The sequence below is a fragment of the Medicago truncatula genome, chromosome 3 (genome assembly GCF_003473485.1).
Source record: "Medicago truncatula cultivar Jemalong A17 chromosome 3, MtrunA17r5.0-ANR, whole genome shotgun sequence".
In the NCBI taxonomy this organism is placed as follows: domain Eukaryota; kingdom Viridiplantae; phylum Streptophyta; class Magnoliopsida; order Fabales; family Fabaceae; genus Medicago; species Medicago truncatula.
In genome coordinates this window covers 57,625,130-57,640,072 of record NC_053044.1, presented here as the reverse complement: position 1 = coordinate 57,640,072, position 14,943 = coordinate 57,625,130, and the positions used below count along the sequence as shown (strand labels likewise).

Sequence of the window (14,943 nt, the reverse complement as noted above, 5' to 3'; positions counted from 1 at the left end):
CGGTTGTACAAATATAATTTTTGAATTAAAAAAAAGGGTTGATTGATTTTTTTTTTTCTTTTTGGCTTTCGCACCGGTTTCCGACCCACTAATGGTGGACGACTTATCCGGCTCATGCGTAGAGACATGCGCACTGACCAAGTGTTGTTCTCCCTGAAAATCGACCCCGATATTTCCCGGATACGTCCTTGAAAGAAGCTTCTTAGAGCCCAAACAACTTGATTGGTTGATTGATTTAGTTCCAACACCAGGACACCAATTTTACCTTCTCCAATAAAGCCTCCACGGACAACTCTATTTTTTAAAATTTTCTTATTCCAAGATTTCCAAATGAGTGATGATACATGTACCACCCCATGTGGCAATACACCCTTTACACCCATACAATATTCTGACACGTGGCAATCTGGACCCCACACAAATAGAAGATAAAGTGTGGTTGTGAGATGAACTTACCAAAATATCCCTAATACATAGGGTGTACAATGGGATGTAGGAATAAAGGGTGTTCATGTAACATTTTCGTTTCCAAATACACATAAATAAAACCACACTAACTCTATGCTTACATAAGTTGTCTTTTGTTACCATTCTATTTTGAAACAACCTCCATACTCCTCGCTTAAATATACAAATATTATGTTGAAAATCAGCGAATTCAACTTTTTTAAAAATTGAAAAATCACTGTTTTTAATGCAAAATTACTATCTACTATTGATTTGGTTAACAAATGATCAGTGTTTTGTTTAATATTTCACCGATTTAAAGGACGAGGGTACTATGAGAAAATAATATCTTCCTAAATTACCAAGTCACTCTCTAAATTTAGGACATCCTTTACTAAATAACATCTGTATATTAAAGTATTTGCCCGGTATCTTTGATAGATTTTATCTATAGGTAAGAATCTTTTTGACATCCCTAATCTAAAGATTTCTTTAGGGGTTTAGTCAAAAGATCTTGATCATCTTATTTTGATACCCTTTAAATGGTCTGTATTTTGATTTAAATTAGAAATGAAATAGACCAAAAACATGAAGTATCTTACCAAAATCAAATTGGTCAAATCTACAACACCGTAATAGGATGGCTGTAATTTGCGAGCAATTCATATTTTCCGATCAGAGAATCAAAATAGCTTTGCTTGACTGTGGTGGTGGATAGATATCCAATTCCCATACTTTATATAACCTTTTTACACTGTACACCAATTAAATATTCATGTTACCGATCCACTAATCTTATTCCCTCTTCTTTTTCAATACAATTACAGTTTACAAACTTTATATAATAACAATATAATTAAATTTCCCTTTTCTCAACAACGACCCTGCAGTGCTTGCTGAAAATATACAACGGCATCATTCAGTTCAGTCACATTCGATGAAGACAGACCAAACAAAAATTCAATCATATAAAAGAAAGAAAGCTGTGATATTGATCTTATTTTACTATCATCATATTATCAATTTAACAACCGAATTCAATCCCGAGCTTAGTTAGAATGCAACGATATACTAGCTAGCTTCTAATTATAACCCTAACCCTACGCATTAAATTAAATAATTTATGATAAATTGATAAACATTAATTAATTGTAATTAATATATACAGATTTGAACCATACAAAGAAATGAAAAGGACTTTCTAATTTTGAACTATTTATATAATTCGAAATCTATGGCAAGAATCTGTTTTCATCATCCTCCCTTACCTTTAATCTACCTTCACAATCTGGCGCCGGTGCCGCCGTAGAGCTGGAGCCGGCCGTCGTAGTTGTGGCGGGAGGAGGAATCCCGCCGCACTTATCGCATCTAGAAACTACCAGAATCTGACGGCAGGAAGGACATGATGAATGAGATCTGAGCCATAAATCAATACAAGACACATGAAAGCCATGGCCGCACTGAGGCAACACTCGGATTTCATCTCCTGCGGTGAATTCGCTTAAACAGATAGCACAATCAGAGAATTTCACGGCGGATTCCTCTGTTGCTGTGAGCTTTGGAAGAGAACGGAGAACCTTCTTCTTGACGCCTTTGTTGGCGGCAGCTGGAGGTGCAGCTGGAGAAGTGTTGTTTGTGGTTGAGGAGAGACGTAGGCGGCGGAGACAACCGCAGCGGGTGACGGCAACAAGACCTAGAACGCAGATGAGAGCACAGAGAAGAGCAGCGAGGATGACGACGAAATCGGAATCAACGACGGTGGATGACTCAGGTGAATCGGAGGAAGACGAGTTGAGCTCGCCGAGAAATCTGAAAGGACGAGTCATGTGAAGTGAATGAAATGAAAAGTTAGTGTATTGTTATTGTTATTTGATGTGCTTTGTGCTTAACTTTTTTAGCTTGCGTTGGAGTACCACTACTATATATATAAGTAGTAATCACAACTGCACTGTGTATTTTATTTTATTTTTATTTTTTGAAAAACACTTCTTGTCTCCTTTATTTTGATTCAAAATTACTTTTATAATAATCTCTTCACTTTTCAAATGTTATCTTTCAATTCAAACAAATCTTGCTTTTTGCATTCATACAAATCTTACTTCTTTTTTTCTCTCTTCTCGGCGGCAGCCAACTTTATTAGTAGTATATGTGTGTATATATAGTAATTTTTTATACACATTCAATTAAATTATTACAATATTTTGGTAATCTATAAAGGGATATGGTAATCTACAACTAAATTTGGATGAGAGATAATTTAAGTACAATAAAAAAATCTGTTTTATTTTAGATTTAAATTTCGATTCTCTCAAAAATTACAAAAATGATGTAACTTTCTTAAATTTAAAATTGATTTTTTTTCTTCTTATAATTGAGACGATAGGGAGTAAGTTTTTCTAATTGTGGATTTAATACCAAGCAAGTCTTGTGTGGTTACAAACTCAGTTGGTATAAACAAATGCATAATATATAAAAGATTCGGGGTTCAAACTCCGGCCGCCACAAAAAAAACTAAAATCTAATTTATTTAGACACGTTTCTACAAATACAAAAAGATAGAAAGAAAATAATCAATTTTTCTTTTTATGAAAATAATAAAATGATGTATATCTTTTATGTGTGTCTATTAAAATGATGTATATTTTTAATGTGTGTCTAAGTGATCTATATTTGTACTTGTGACTAATTAAAAAATTATTATTTAACGCATTGAAAATTAAAATATCTTACACTTTTAGCACATAATTTATTTATTTAAAATCCTTAAACATTGTTGTTAAAGCACTAGTTATAAGTAGCAATACTTTTTAAAAATGGATTCCATCAATCTTATATTTGTGTTTATCTCTTTCAAACTTCCTTTGGCTCAACTCCTGTTTGATGAGGTAATAATAGAGTATGGGGTTCTGGTGGTGTTGTTCAGAGATGGATGGAAAAGGCTTTGGTATGATAGCAGCAACCTGGGTACAGCATTATTACCATGAATCACGTGTATGAGTTAGGAAAGCAATGGACGTGAAATTAGGCATGAGGTATGCAATGTAGGAGCATTTCTTCTTATCAATGTTACTATTAAAGATGAATCAAATGCCATAACTTGAGCCTCCATTTCATAGAATTTATTTCTCACATGTTGTGCCAGATTGAACTTACAAGATAAATGCTCGGCAAAATACGCTTTAATTTGGAGTGTAGAATTTCCATCTTTATTAGAAAATTGTATAGGGCTGGATATTGTTTCTGATAGATGAAAAAATGAGGTTTTTTAGTCAAATAAAGAATGAACATATTTTGGATAAAAAATATAATTATATAAAAACTCATGAACTTATAATTTTACTTGATCAAACGTTTTTTTTTTGGTTACATACTTGATCAAACGTTTGAAAATGAGGAAAAATAAAACAAATTTTTAATAGAGAAAAGTTTTTTCGCAACTAAAAGTTGTCTAACACCGTATTTTTATACGGTTGTCAATCTATCTTTTAATCAAATTAACACTTACATTTATTTTCATACATTGTCCCCAAAGTTGTCACATTTTCATAACTAACTCGCCTACCTGCTAACCATTGCAACTACGTATAAACTAGCTTAACTTTTCACTGATGCGATGCTTCATTAGAAAATAGATGAGAAATGATATTTGTACAACCATTTTTTTACAACTTTTGTACAACTTTCTCTTACTTTTTCTCTCTCCATTGTTTTTGACCAATAAGAAGAGAGAAAAACAAGGTTGTCACCAAAGTTGTCATCAATTGGATGTACAAATATCACTACTCAAAATAGATATATTAGCAAACAATAATAATAGTAACAGCTGGTTCAAAACATGGACATCATTGCCTTTTAATTTTAGTTATAGATCATACGTACTAGCATTTCTTGTTGCAACTAATATTAGATAATACAGATTCTCTAGATAAAACATAAACAATAGTCAGCCCATTTTCATTTCTTTAAACGCGGACTCACACCAAAGATGCATACATGAATTTGATTTTAAGCACACACGAGACTCTTGTGACACCCACAAATCCCGCTATAATACACAGTTACGTATTGCCATTTCCGCTGTCTCAACTCAACCACTTGAGTTACGCTGGGGATGTAATGTCATATCGTATTAAAGTCTTAATTGCTGCATCAAATCTAGTTTATATAGTTTAATTCGTACACAAATTAATGTGTTTTCAGGCCAATTTGCTGTTAAGAATTCTAATACAAATTATAAAATAAACATTAAATCATACAAATTTATTTTCAACCGTATTGCACTTCAATTTAATGACCAAATTTAAAATGTATTCATGGTCCCTCTTCTTAGATGAGGCTTAGGGTTGGGGGTAGGAAACAGAACATGTGTACCAAAAAATGACAAGCAGAACATGTCTACAGAAAAAGTGCTCTGCTATTCTCATAAGTCGTATCTCACATTCCATCTACCTTTGTAGTCTGCATTAAATGTCCAATTATTCTCCCTAATCTGCACATAAGGAACCTGGAACAAGAGTAGTTTTATTTTGGATAAAACAAGAGTAGTTTTAAGACAACGAAATTTTGATCTAAACAAAAGATAGAATGCATTACCAACGAAAGACAACATGAAAAGAATAACTCAGCAAAATTAGGGAAAGGAACGTTGAACTAAGTCATCAAAATATTCGATAAAATGATTGGTTGTAACTTCACAGATTCTGCTAACTTCTCAATTCCAAAATATTGACAACAAATGAAAAATAAAAAACTCACATCGTAGTTTAACTACCACTGCTAGACCAAAAAGAAGTTAACAGAAGTTAAATGGAAGGCTTGGCATTATTTAGTTTTCTACTTAACTGCACCGATCAATCTGTCACAACTCACAATTCAATCTAGGTCACCACGAACAATTTCCAGTTACTTGCCTCCATTAAATTCAATACTTATGTCTTCAAATATAGATATTGGACATGAGTATAGCATTAGCACACATTTGGTCCAACATTTCTATTTATCAGAGAATGAATTTAACATTTTTTTCAACTTGGCCAAAATCCGTAGTTGATAGTTACTTGTACCCTAGGACAGTTCACCCTAGAGCTAACTACTTATGTTTCGTGTAGACTAACAATAACTACATGGAGATAGAGAATGTAATAAAAAGAAAACATGGGCAAGTAAAGATTTCCCTACATTGGAAATGATTGGAAGTCATAGTTATCAACGGAACAACATGGTGACCCCTGCAACATTTAGTGATCTGCCAGGCTTTGTTGGACAACAAGAGGCCAAAAGATAACATTATTCTCATTTTCCGGTGGTTTCTTTTCCCATATATTTGATCCTTTCAATTTATCTGTGTACTATTAACAACGATGAGTGCTAATAACCTAAGCTATTGTGAGTCCTGACACCGTCATAGTTTCACAAGGAACCCGCTTGAGCAAAAAACAAACTGACACATTTCCAGTGTCGGTTTTTAAAGGTATAGGATTGGTTCTTACAAGTTTCACTATTAGAAGAGGATAATGTGAGTACCTCGTGTAACACGTGGAACCCATTTTACAGAAATATAAATATGTAGAACTTGTCAGATCCATTTGTAGGTCTTAAAGTTTTGTAGTGTTAGAGTGATAGTTGTTTAAGACTTAAGTTCTTAAAAATACAATGGCATTGTAGGATAGGAGATGCCCTTGATATCTATATAATCCAATCCTGTCAATAGTGAATCGCGGAAAATAGTGCCACTATAGCCGCTACTTAACAATACTTTGTACTAAATAGCGTATCGAATTCCCAGAATAATAGCGATGAACAAATCCCGCTATGGCAGTACCTCTATTTCACAACACTGATATAATCTATGACTACAGTTGTATAACAAAAAGTCATGTCCCGCGGTCCGGCCACAGGAGGTAGCTTAAGTAAAAAAATGTTTCTCAATCTTGGGGCATTCATTCATGGGGGCATATGCAAAACAGTAGCAATAATAATAGGAAATTGCAATTGAGAGAGGAAAGAAGTGAAACCTGTTCAAAAGCCTCGTAGCCAATTCTGAGTCTGACATCTTGGTCCTTCTGAAAATTGAATATGTTCCATGAAAACTCAGCTCCTCCTCTGGATTTCCTCTACAAAAAAAAATAAAAAATTCAGCATTGTACTAATTTCAACATTAAATTTCACAAAATGAGTAGATTGTACAGTACCTCCTTAAAATCTTGGTCAACATCACAGGCACCCTTAATTTTAAAGTTAACAAGACCATCTTCGGTGACAAGAAAAGTTTTCTTAGCAAGTACAGTATAGCGTAACTTGTCATTTCTAGCATATCGCTTCTCTCCAACATTGTTAAGCTTATCATATTGCACTCCTACACCAAGGGTGGCTGATAACTACAACAACAGTGTCCCAACATAAACAACTATTAATCAATAGTATTGTAAATTAAATGAAAATGAAGACATTACTATTACTATTACTAGATACATACATCTGGATAGAAATGTCGAACGAGGGCACGCAAAGAATTAGGTTGTCCATTTTTTGTGTCAAGCTCTCCGCGAACCTTGTTGGGATAACAAACACAGATTGTTGAGTATCTTGAATGAATTATACATAGAAAAGATTGGAAAAATGTGATTACCTGGAAGAAGGTATTGGTGTCGATTCGAATTTTCTGCTTCGCATGGATTTTTAAGGCTTTGGAATCTCCTCCATATCGCAGAGATGTCTCCATTTTTTATCCGGATACTGGTACAAGTGTTTCTCACTCAATTATCTTTCCTCCTATTTTAATTATTATTTATTTATTTATTTATTTTACTACACAAAACCCTAGGGGAACGTCACAGTAGTACTCAGTTTGGGCCCAATGCAGCTCCATTTCATGAGCCCAATAATGAGACTAATACTTTTCCCACCCTACTCATTTCTCATACGCCCTATTTTTTTCCTTCGAAAATGCCCTTGAGATTTTCGGATTTTAAAATCCGAACTGAGTTTTTCCTTTGTTATGGGGTGAAAAAAAATGAGTTTAGCTCAGTTGGTAAGGACAATGCATAATATATGCAAGGTTTGGGGTTCGAACCCCGGACACAAAAAAAATTAGTTTTTCACCAATTTGGATTTTATAATCGGAAAACCTCAAAGAATAGGGCATGTTCCTTGCTTTTTTTTCGGATTATAGAATATGAAAACCCTTAAACACCCTTTTTCAGAGGCAAAACAGTTCGGATTATATAATTCAAACTGTATCAACACAAATTCTGAGTCTGTTTGTAACATGAATATCCAGTTTAAGGACCATATTAATCTTCCTTACTCGCATCATTATGTTCTAGGTCATTGTTAGTTGTTATTAGTCAAAAATTCGGTTTTCTTGCTACTTGATCAGATTGCTCTGAAACTTCCCCAAAAAATAAGAAGAAAAAAAAAAAATCAAAGACCTATTTTTCGGACTACTCTTTTTAATGCTTTCGGACCCACGTTGTTTTTACTCAATAAAAGAGCATTAAAAAAAGAGTGTTTCTAACACGATGTGTCCTTGAAACCTGCTTTATTAATTGATAAAGGAAACTGTCGCTTGGTTCCAGATTAAGCAGAAATCACCCCTCTAATGGTGCCAGTAACCGATCGCATTTAGTGCTGCTGAGTTTGTGATAACTCTTCATATTTTGCATTTTCCATAATCAAAATAGTATAAGATGTGGCGAGTGATTTCCCTTTTTCATTAATGTAATAGGGATTTGTATTAACCTACAAAAGTGGTGCGTGTTTTTGTCCGTAGATTTGTTACTGAGTTGCTTTGTCAGTGGGTCGTTAGGCCAATTAGTAAAAGAAAAATCCTACCTGAAAATGAGTTGGAATATACACATTTTACAAATTTGCTGATCGAAAATACACTATTAAATAACTTATACTGTCTAGAAGTATGATGTTTCTGAAAACAGCGAAGTTTTTAAGAAGTGAGGGGATGAAAAGTAGCGCAGTAACAAAAAAACTAGCGACAAAAAATAAATTATAATCCTTATTCTAGTGTATATATATGATCAAATTATCATCACATAATACACAATAGACAGTAACATCATTCTCACCTGCTCAAAACAAGTATCGCTAATCTCTCAGAAACAATCTAACCGCTAAAAATTTCTGACCTAAATCAAGTAAAACAAGGTCAAAATGGGAGCACATTATCATATTAAGCAGCATAGTCATCTTTCATATCTCATCGATCAAGTCCATAAGATCGTCAATCTCTTGTTTCAGAGCTGTAATTTTCTGCTGATGTGAAGCAATCCGATTTTCAATTTCCCTTCCTCCTAACTTCTTCTCATAACAATCAACAACAGTAGAGTGTTTTGCCATAAGCTTCTCCTGCAAATCTCTCTCCTTAGCAATTACTTCCTCCACCTGAAAAACAAAAATAAAATAATTATGGAACTATAAATCAAGAGGGAAATTTTATGTGGAAGAATGCATTTCTAGCTTTATTTATTTTAAAGCCATTCCAAAATGACCTTGGGTAATATTTGAGCGGCTTGAGGAGAAGACTGCAAAAATGTCACAGGTGATTTCAACTCCTTTGTGAGCTCTTTCAACGAGCTATCAACTGATTTTCTGGTTGCTTTACACCCTTGAATATCACCTGTCCTAGAAAGATCACGCAACGATGCTTCTAGCTTGTCGTGTGTTGTTAAGCAACGACTAACGATACTATGGACCTGATGAATAGTTGCTTGAACCTGAATGATGAAACAAAAGTGTACTGTATTAATACCATAATCATTTGCAAGTAAAGATTTTGTAAATGATACAAGTTGATTACCTCTTCCCATTGGATCTTTGCCAAATAAGATGCAGAAGTCTTGGAGATTGATAAGTCTGCATGCATGTAGACAATGGAGGCAAGAAATAGAAAGAAAAAGCCGGAAATCAACATTAACGGCTCCCTGAGCATAGAAAGACGGTTGAACTTATAATAGACCTGCAATACAGGCAAGAGTAATCAGTAATCAGTAGACCTAACAAAGTCAAATACTATATCATAAGTTAAAAAGAAACCACCCTGTACAAAAAGTAATCAAATCACAATTTCCCTTTTCTCTAGTTCTCGTGTCTAACAAAATCTAACCTTCATACTTAGATGGCTGATGGGGTTGAAAAAATGATAATATGCTTTTAAAATGTGAACAATTAGTTTTTTTTTTTTTTTTGCACAAACAATTAGGTTATTTTATATCGGGTCTTACTCATCCTTACAAAATCGACGCGTAAGGTGAGGGGTGCATCTTTATATACTATTTTGAGGTCTTATCTCTTTTCAATGTAGTACTTGAGTTCAGTGTAGTAAGTACCCCATGTATCCCACGATACGTATCCCAATACGATATGAAAACAGCCATGGGCGATACGTATCAGGGTCTGTATCCCAAATGACCATGTATAGCAGGCGTATCCCATGTATCACCAATTCAATCTAGTATCTTACGATACTGTGACGTTCGTGTTTCACTTGCAGAAACTGGGTCAGGTTGCGTGGCCCGGCAGAAAAAACCCTTTTTTTTACATGGGTCAGTACTAGAAACGGGCCGGGATTGTGTGACCCGTCAAATATTATAGGGTCAACCGCTTTCTGTTCTAGGGTTTTGTTTTGTAACATTCCAATTAAATTGGAACTATTCCCAAAAGCTGCACCACGTTCTTGTACTTTACAACTTCCCACACTTCCTCTTTCTCTCTCTACGGTCTATATATATGCTCTTTATCTCTCTTTCTCCATGCTCTGTTTCTCTGCTGTTTATCTCTCTGCTCATTCACCAATGGGGCAGAACCCTTAGAATTTGGAGTTATGTTTGATTTTGATTGAATTAAGGATGCTTTATGTTATTTACTTTTGTTTATAACTTCAGTTTTGAAGTATCTTGAAATTTATATATGATATTTGAAGTATTTTGGAGTTTATATATGATATTTTAAGTCATATTTTTTTTTCTTCATGTATATTATGATATACGATTCAAAAAAAGCGGTTGAACGATACACGATACGTATCCCGATTTGACTACCATGCTTGAGTTTTCTCAATGCACCCATCAGTATCACACCCAGTATAGTTAGTATCCCACGATCCCAATACGATACGAACAGCCATGGGCGATACGTATCAGGGTCTGTATCCCAAATGACATTGTATCCCAGACGTATCCCATGTATCCCGATTCAATCTAGTATCCTACAATACTGTGACATTCGCGTTTCAGTTGCAGAAACCAGGTCGGGATGTGCGAACCAGCAAAAATTTCAAATTATTTTCCATTTTTTATGGAACAGTCCTGGAACCGGGTCGGGTTTTGCATGACCCTCCAGAAAACCCCAAATACCCACGGTTTTCTTGGGTCAGGTTTATGTAACCCATCAGCTATTGCAGGCGAACCATTTTGTTCAAAGTTTTGTTTTGTAACCTACCATTTAATTTGGAGCTGTTTTGTTTTGTAACCTACCAGTTAATTTGGAGCTATTTCCAAAAGCCACTCACCTTCTATTCCTTTACGGCTTCCAACACATACACGATCTGTTTCTCTACACTCTACGGTCTATATGTTTGATTTTGATTGAATTAAGGATGCTTTATGTTATTTACTTTTGTTTATGACTTGAGTTTTGAAGTATCTTGAAGTTTATATATGATATTTGAAGTATTTCGTAGTTTATATATGATATTTTAAGTCATATTTTTTTGTTCATGTATCTACGGTACACGATATGTATCCTGATTTGACTACCATGATCACAACTAGTAGGTCTTTCTCAATGCAGTACTTGAAAGTTGAAAATAAGCCTAGGCTAGTACTACTGGGTTTGGGTGCATGGACCTTTTGGTGGGTGAGAATTTTTACATTGGACCTATATCATCCTTACAAATCCAGCTAGTACATTGAGGGATGCCATTATAAACTATTTTCAAGCTTTATCTCTTTTTATTATGAAACTTAGATTTTTTCCAATAAAAAAGAAAACTGCAAATAAAATATATCTGCAGTGAGTACCCAATTCAATAATAGAACCAGTACATGAAATTCAGGATATAAGATTTCCCTCCTTACAAATTCAGGATACTAACACTCCCTCCGTCTCAAAAATAGGTGTTGTTTGTACTATTTTTATTTGTCTCGAATTACTTGTCCCTTTTACAATACCAATACAACATTTATTATTCTTTTCCATTAACATACCCTTATTTATTGCATTTCAATCATCTAACCACTCCACTAACTATAATTAATAAGGCTGTTTTAGTAAATGAAACACATTTTATCATCCAAATTAACATTCCAAGTTTATGAGACAGAGGGAGTAAAATTAAAAGAAAAAAGAAAGTAAAATTATGTGTTGGCAAGATAAAACTCAAAAGAAAGTATAATTAATAAGGCAGTACAAATCATTTTCTTAATACCCGTGTAAAACTCAAAAGGGACACCTAATATGAGACGGAGGGAGTATCATTCTTAAAAATAAGATGTTTGTGGATCATATTAAGAAAAAAATTCATTTTATATTGTTGGTGGCTGGCTAGTTCAAATTCAGAACTTTTAGCCTCCAAAAAAGATGCAACAGTAATACCTGAAAATGCTCATTATGCTCAGGCACAGCGTTGTTCTTCTCTAGCACAACAACAGGTCTACCAGCAATATCCAAGTGTGAAAACTTTGTCTGCAACAATTATATGGATGGATTATAAAACCCAAACAATGGAATGACATAGATATCTATCATTTGGTTGGAAGAAGATATCAAAATAGCAATACCTCATGTCTTTCTTTCACAGGAAATGGAACAGATGGTGAAATATCTTTTGAACCCTCTGGCAAGACAACCTGAAAGTTGCAAGCACTGGCAGATGTATTAGTAAGTCATACCTACACAATATACTACAATGACAACAACCAAAGACAAAGAGTAGGAAAAACTGCAAAAACTTAATCATTGACAATTGAAAAGTTAATATTTAGAAAGCTAAATTCATTTTCCCGTACTATACTTCTAGTTCCTCTTAAAAATATAAAGGTAAAATGTGATGTTTCATAACTCAAACAGATAAATTCTCCAAAGATTGCATTCCAAGTTTGCAACAAAAAAATGAAAAGAAAAAAGAAAGTAAAATTATATGTTGGCAAGATAAAATGATCTCATTCACCTTCACAACAAGAGTGTCAATCACCAACTCATTAATGGGGGAACCAAAAGAGATATTAAGGAAGCGCTTTCCATCGACTCCAAACAAGAAGTCCTGAAGTGGCAACCCATATCCAATGGTAAAAGCAGTTTTCCAGCCACCAAAAAGTGGGTACCTAGGTTCGATCTCAAGTTCTGTCTGTAATTTTCAAAGAATTATTATGTTAACAAATGCTAGCAACAGTATTTAAGATTATACATTCATCAAATGTGATAATGTCCACCTTTTTTGAGTCGCCCCACAAACTAGAAGTGGAAATATTGCCGATTTCATCCCTGTAGTAAACAGAATGAGCTCTTGGTGGCAGCTTGGCAGTAAGACGCCTAAAGGCAGATGCACCTCTTACATATGGCCTGGCCTGATAGTCAAGTCTGCAGCAGAAAATGAATTAATATTTCGTGTCAAGCTAACATCACAGATAATTCAGAATCACAGAAACAAGGTAACCTGGAAAATTCTCCTTTGCTCTGAGCACCGCCATGAACAAGATTATAATGCTCTGTGATCTGTACATTGCCCCAATGGGATATCTCAATCTCCCTCACCAACTCTTTAGCAACGGCGAAGGGCTGATTATTCTCAAAATGGATAACAATTGGCAAGTATGAGAATGGAGGAAGATTCTCATATGGACCGTATTTCAATTCAGATCCCTGAAGTTTTGTATTTTCCAACTTTGTGTAGGACTCTATTCTTGCCTCAGGTAATTTAACATTGAGCGATTGGACCTTCACGGGATAAGGAGAAAGATATTGTGCACTCTCTTGAAACAGCAGAAGTTGAATGTCAGCTTGCGTAATTTTCTCTGGAAATGGTTGCAATATATGGGTAAAAACTGTCAAGATGTCCATCGTCAAACTTTCTGCCTTCCCAAGGCCTTTAGGTAAAGTTACGGAATAAGTTGCCAAGGAAGAGGGAATATCTTTAGGGCGGACAACTTCATATGGTAAACCAACCCCAGAAAATGATTTCGCCTTTCCCTTTCCTTCGTTAAGTGTTGCTGACAAGTATGCCAAGTGCTTTACATGGTTATCAGGAAAGGTCAACAAGATTTCTGAAACTATATCAGATCCTGCATTCTCTACCTGCGACACAAGGAAGATAATAAGATGAAACAAAAGTAAATCGCAGCATCAAACGAAATAAGATAAGGCACATGAAGAGCAATTACATTTAGCAAGTGGCTTTCATAAACAGTTATACTTTCAAATATAAAATACCTCTCATTTGCACAAGTGTGAAAACACTTGCATTGAAAATTATTAAATCATTCAGCCAAGTTTTTAAACTAAAGTTCATGATGTATTTTTCCTCTAAGCCTATGTTCGCAACTACTTAACCCTGTCATTGTATTTTATCATGTGGTAGAAATGAGACACATTAGTAAAGTTCTGTAGACAACATGGCAAACACCACCTAAAAGTCACAGAAACAACTGCGAAGTTCCAGGTTCGAACCCGGATGAATGTGTCCAGCCTAGCAATATCGGCATTGCCATTTGAACAAAGGCTTACGGACGAGACATAAGTAAAGTTAAATTACAAAGTTTTGGAGACAATTAGCATCAAATCACCCACACACACAAAAAAAAAAAAAATCAATAGTAAATGAAGAAATAATGTAAATAATTTGGATGATAAGAGAAATGAAAATTTGAGCACCTTAAGAGTAGTAGTGGTACGGACAATTTGTGATGACAGATCAATCTGCAAAGAATAGGGAAACAATGGTCAGAAAAAGGATACTACATACACACCAGAATCGATAAATGCTGATTTTCACGCTTTAGATTTGAAAATGATATAGACATTATTGATTAGAATTGAAAAATCGTAGATCGGAGAAAATGAAATGAGATCGAAACCCTAAAAGATGAAATGAAGACTTACACGACGGTCAACTTTGGTAAGGATGAGATCGGAGAGGACATGGGAGGATAGAATGGTAAATGTCAAAAGAAATGAAAGCAGCAGATTCAACCTCATCATCATCGTCATCATGAAGATACTTCAACTCATTCACTCAACACCAAACCAAAACGCTCTCACTGAACCAGAGAGCCCGGTAATTGCAGATTTGCACTCTAGTTACTGCTACTGTTCTTTTCTTTCTTGTTCGAATCTTACCAGGCTCTTTTACCATTTTGCACCCTTTCAATAAATTCATCATTTTTTAATAATAAATGATTAAAATCCAACCTTTACTTCCTTAGAAAAAAAAAAATCACCTATTACTTTTTCTTTTTCAACCTATACTTGTAATTTTAATTAGTACAC

The 14,943-nt window shown here is 34.6% G+C and overlaps 3 protein-coding genes across 4 annotated transcripts; all 3 read right to left on the bottom strand.

The window, feature by feature from the left end:
* Positions 1–1,088: 1,088 nt before the first annotated feature.
* On the bottom strand, positions 1,089–2,348 carry LOC11411600 (RING-H2 finger protein ATL80). 2 transcript variants are annotated; one of them, XM_024778069.2, is made up of 2 exons: positions 1,716–2,348; positions 1,089–1,201 (listed from the first exon to the last, which is right to left on the bottom strand). In XM_024778069.2, exons 1-2 carry the CDS (start codon positions 2,271–2,273, stop codon positions 1,184–1,186), a joined length of 576 nt encoding a protein of 191 aa, XP_024633837.1. In that variant the 5' UTR covers positions 2,274–2,348; the 3' UTR covers positions 1,089–1,183. The 2 variants fall into 2 exon arrangements, with proteins under 2 accessions (XP_024633837.1, XP_003603861.1); XM_003603813.4 differs by lacking the exon at positions 1,089–1,201 and adding an exon at positions 1,202–1,343.
* A 2,213-nt stretch (positions 2,349–4,561) lies between these two features.
* On the bottom strand, positions 4,562–7,236 carry LOC11418444 (outer envelope pore protein 21, chloroplastic). Its single transcript, XM_003603812.4, has 5 exons — positions 7,076–7,236; positions 6,923–6,997; positions 6,639–6,824; positions 6,462–6,560; positions 4,562–4,951 (listed from the first exon to the last, which is right to left on the bottom strand). The coding sequence occupies exons 1-5, from the start codon at positions 7,166–7,168 to the stop codon at positions 4,868–4,870; spliced, it is 537 nt and encodes a 178-aa protein (XP_003603860.1). The 5' UTR covers positions 7,169–7,236; the 3' UTR covers positions 4,562–4,867.
* A 1,196-nt stretch (positions 7,237–8,432) lies between these two features.
* LOC11422511 (dolichyl-diphosphooligosaccharide--protein glycosyltransferase subunit 1A) lies at positions 8,433–14,775 on the bottom strand. Its single transcript, XM_003603810.4, has 10 exons — positions 14,557–14,775; positions 14,329–14,373; positions 13,115–13,752; positions 12,891–13,038; positions 12,629–12,805; positions 12,240–12,308; positions 12,055–12,144; positions 9,260–9,418; positions 8,952–9,176; positions 8,433–8,844 (listed from the first exon to the last, which is right to left on the bottom strand). The coding sequence occupies exons 1-10, from the start codon at positions 14,665–14,667 to the stop codon at positions 8,653–8,655; spliced, it is 1,854 nt and encodes a 617-aa protein (XP_003603858.2). The 5' UTR covers positions 14,668–14,775; the 3' UTR covers positions 8,433–8,652.
* Positions 14,776–14,943: the final 168 nt, after the last annotated feature.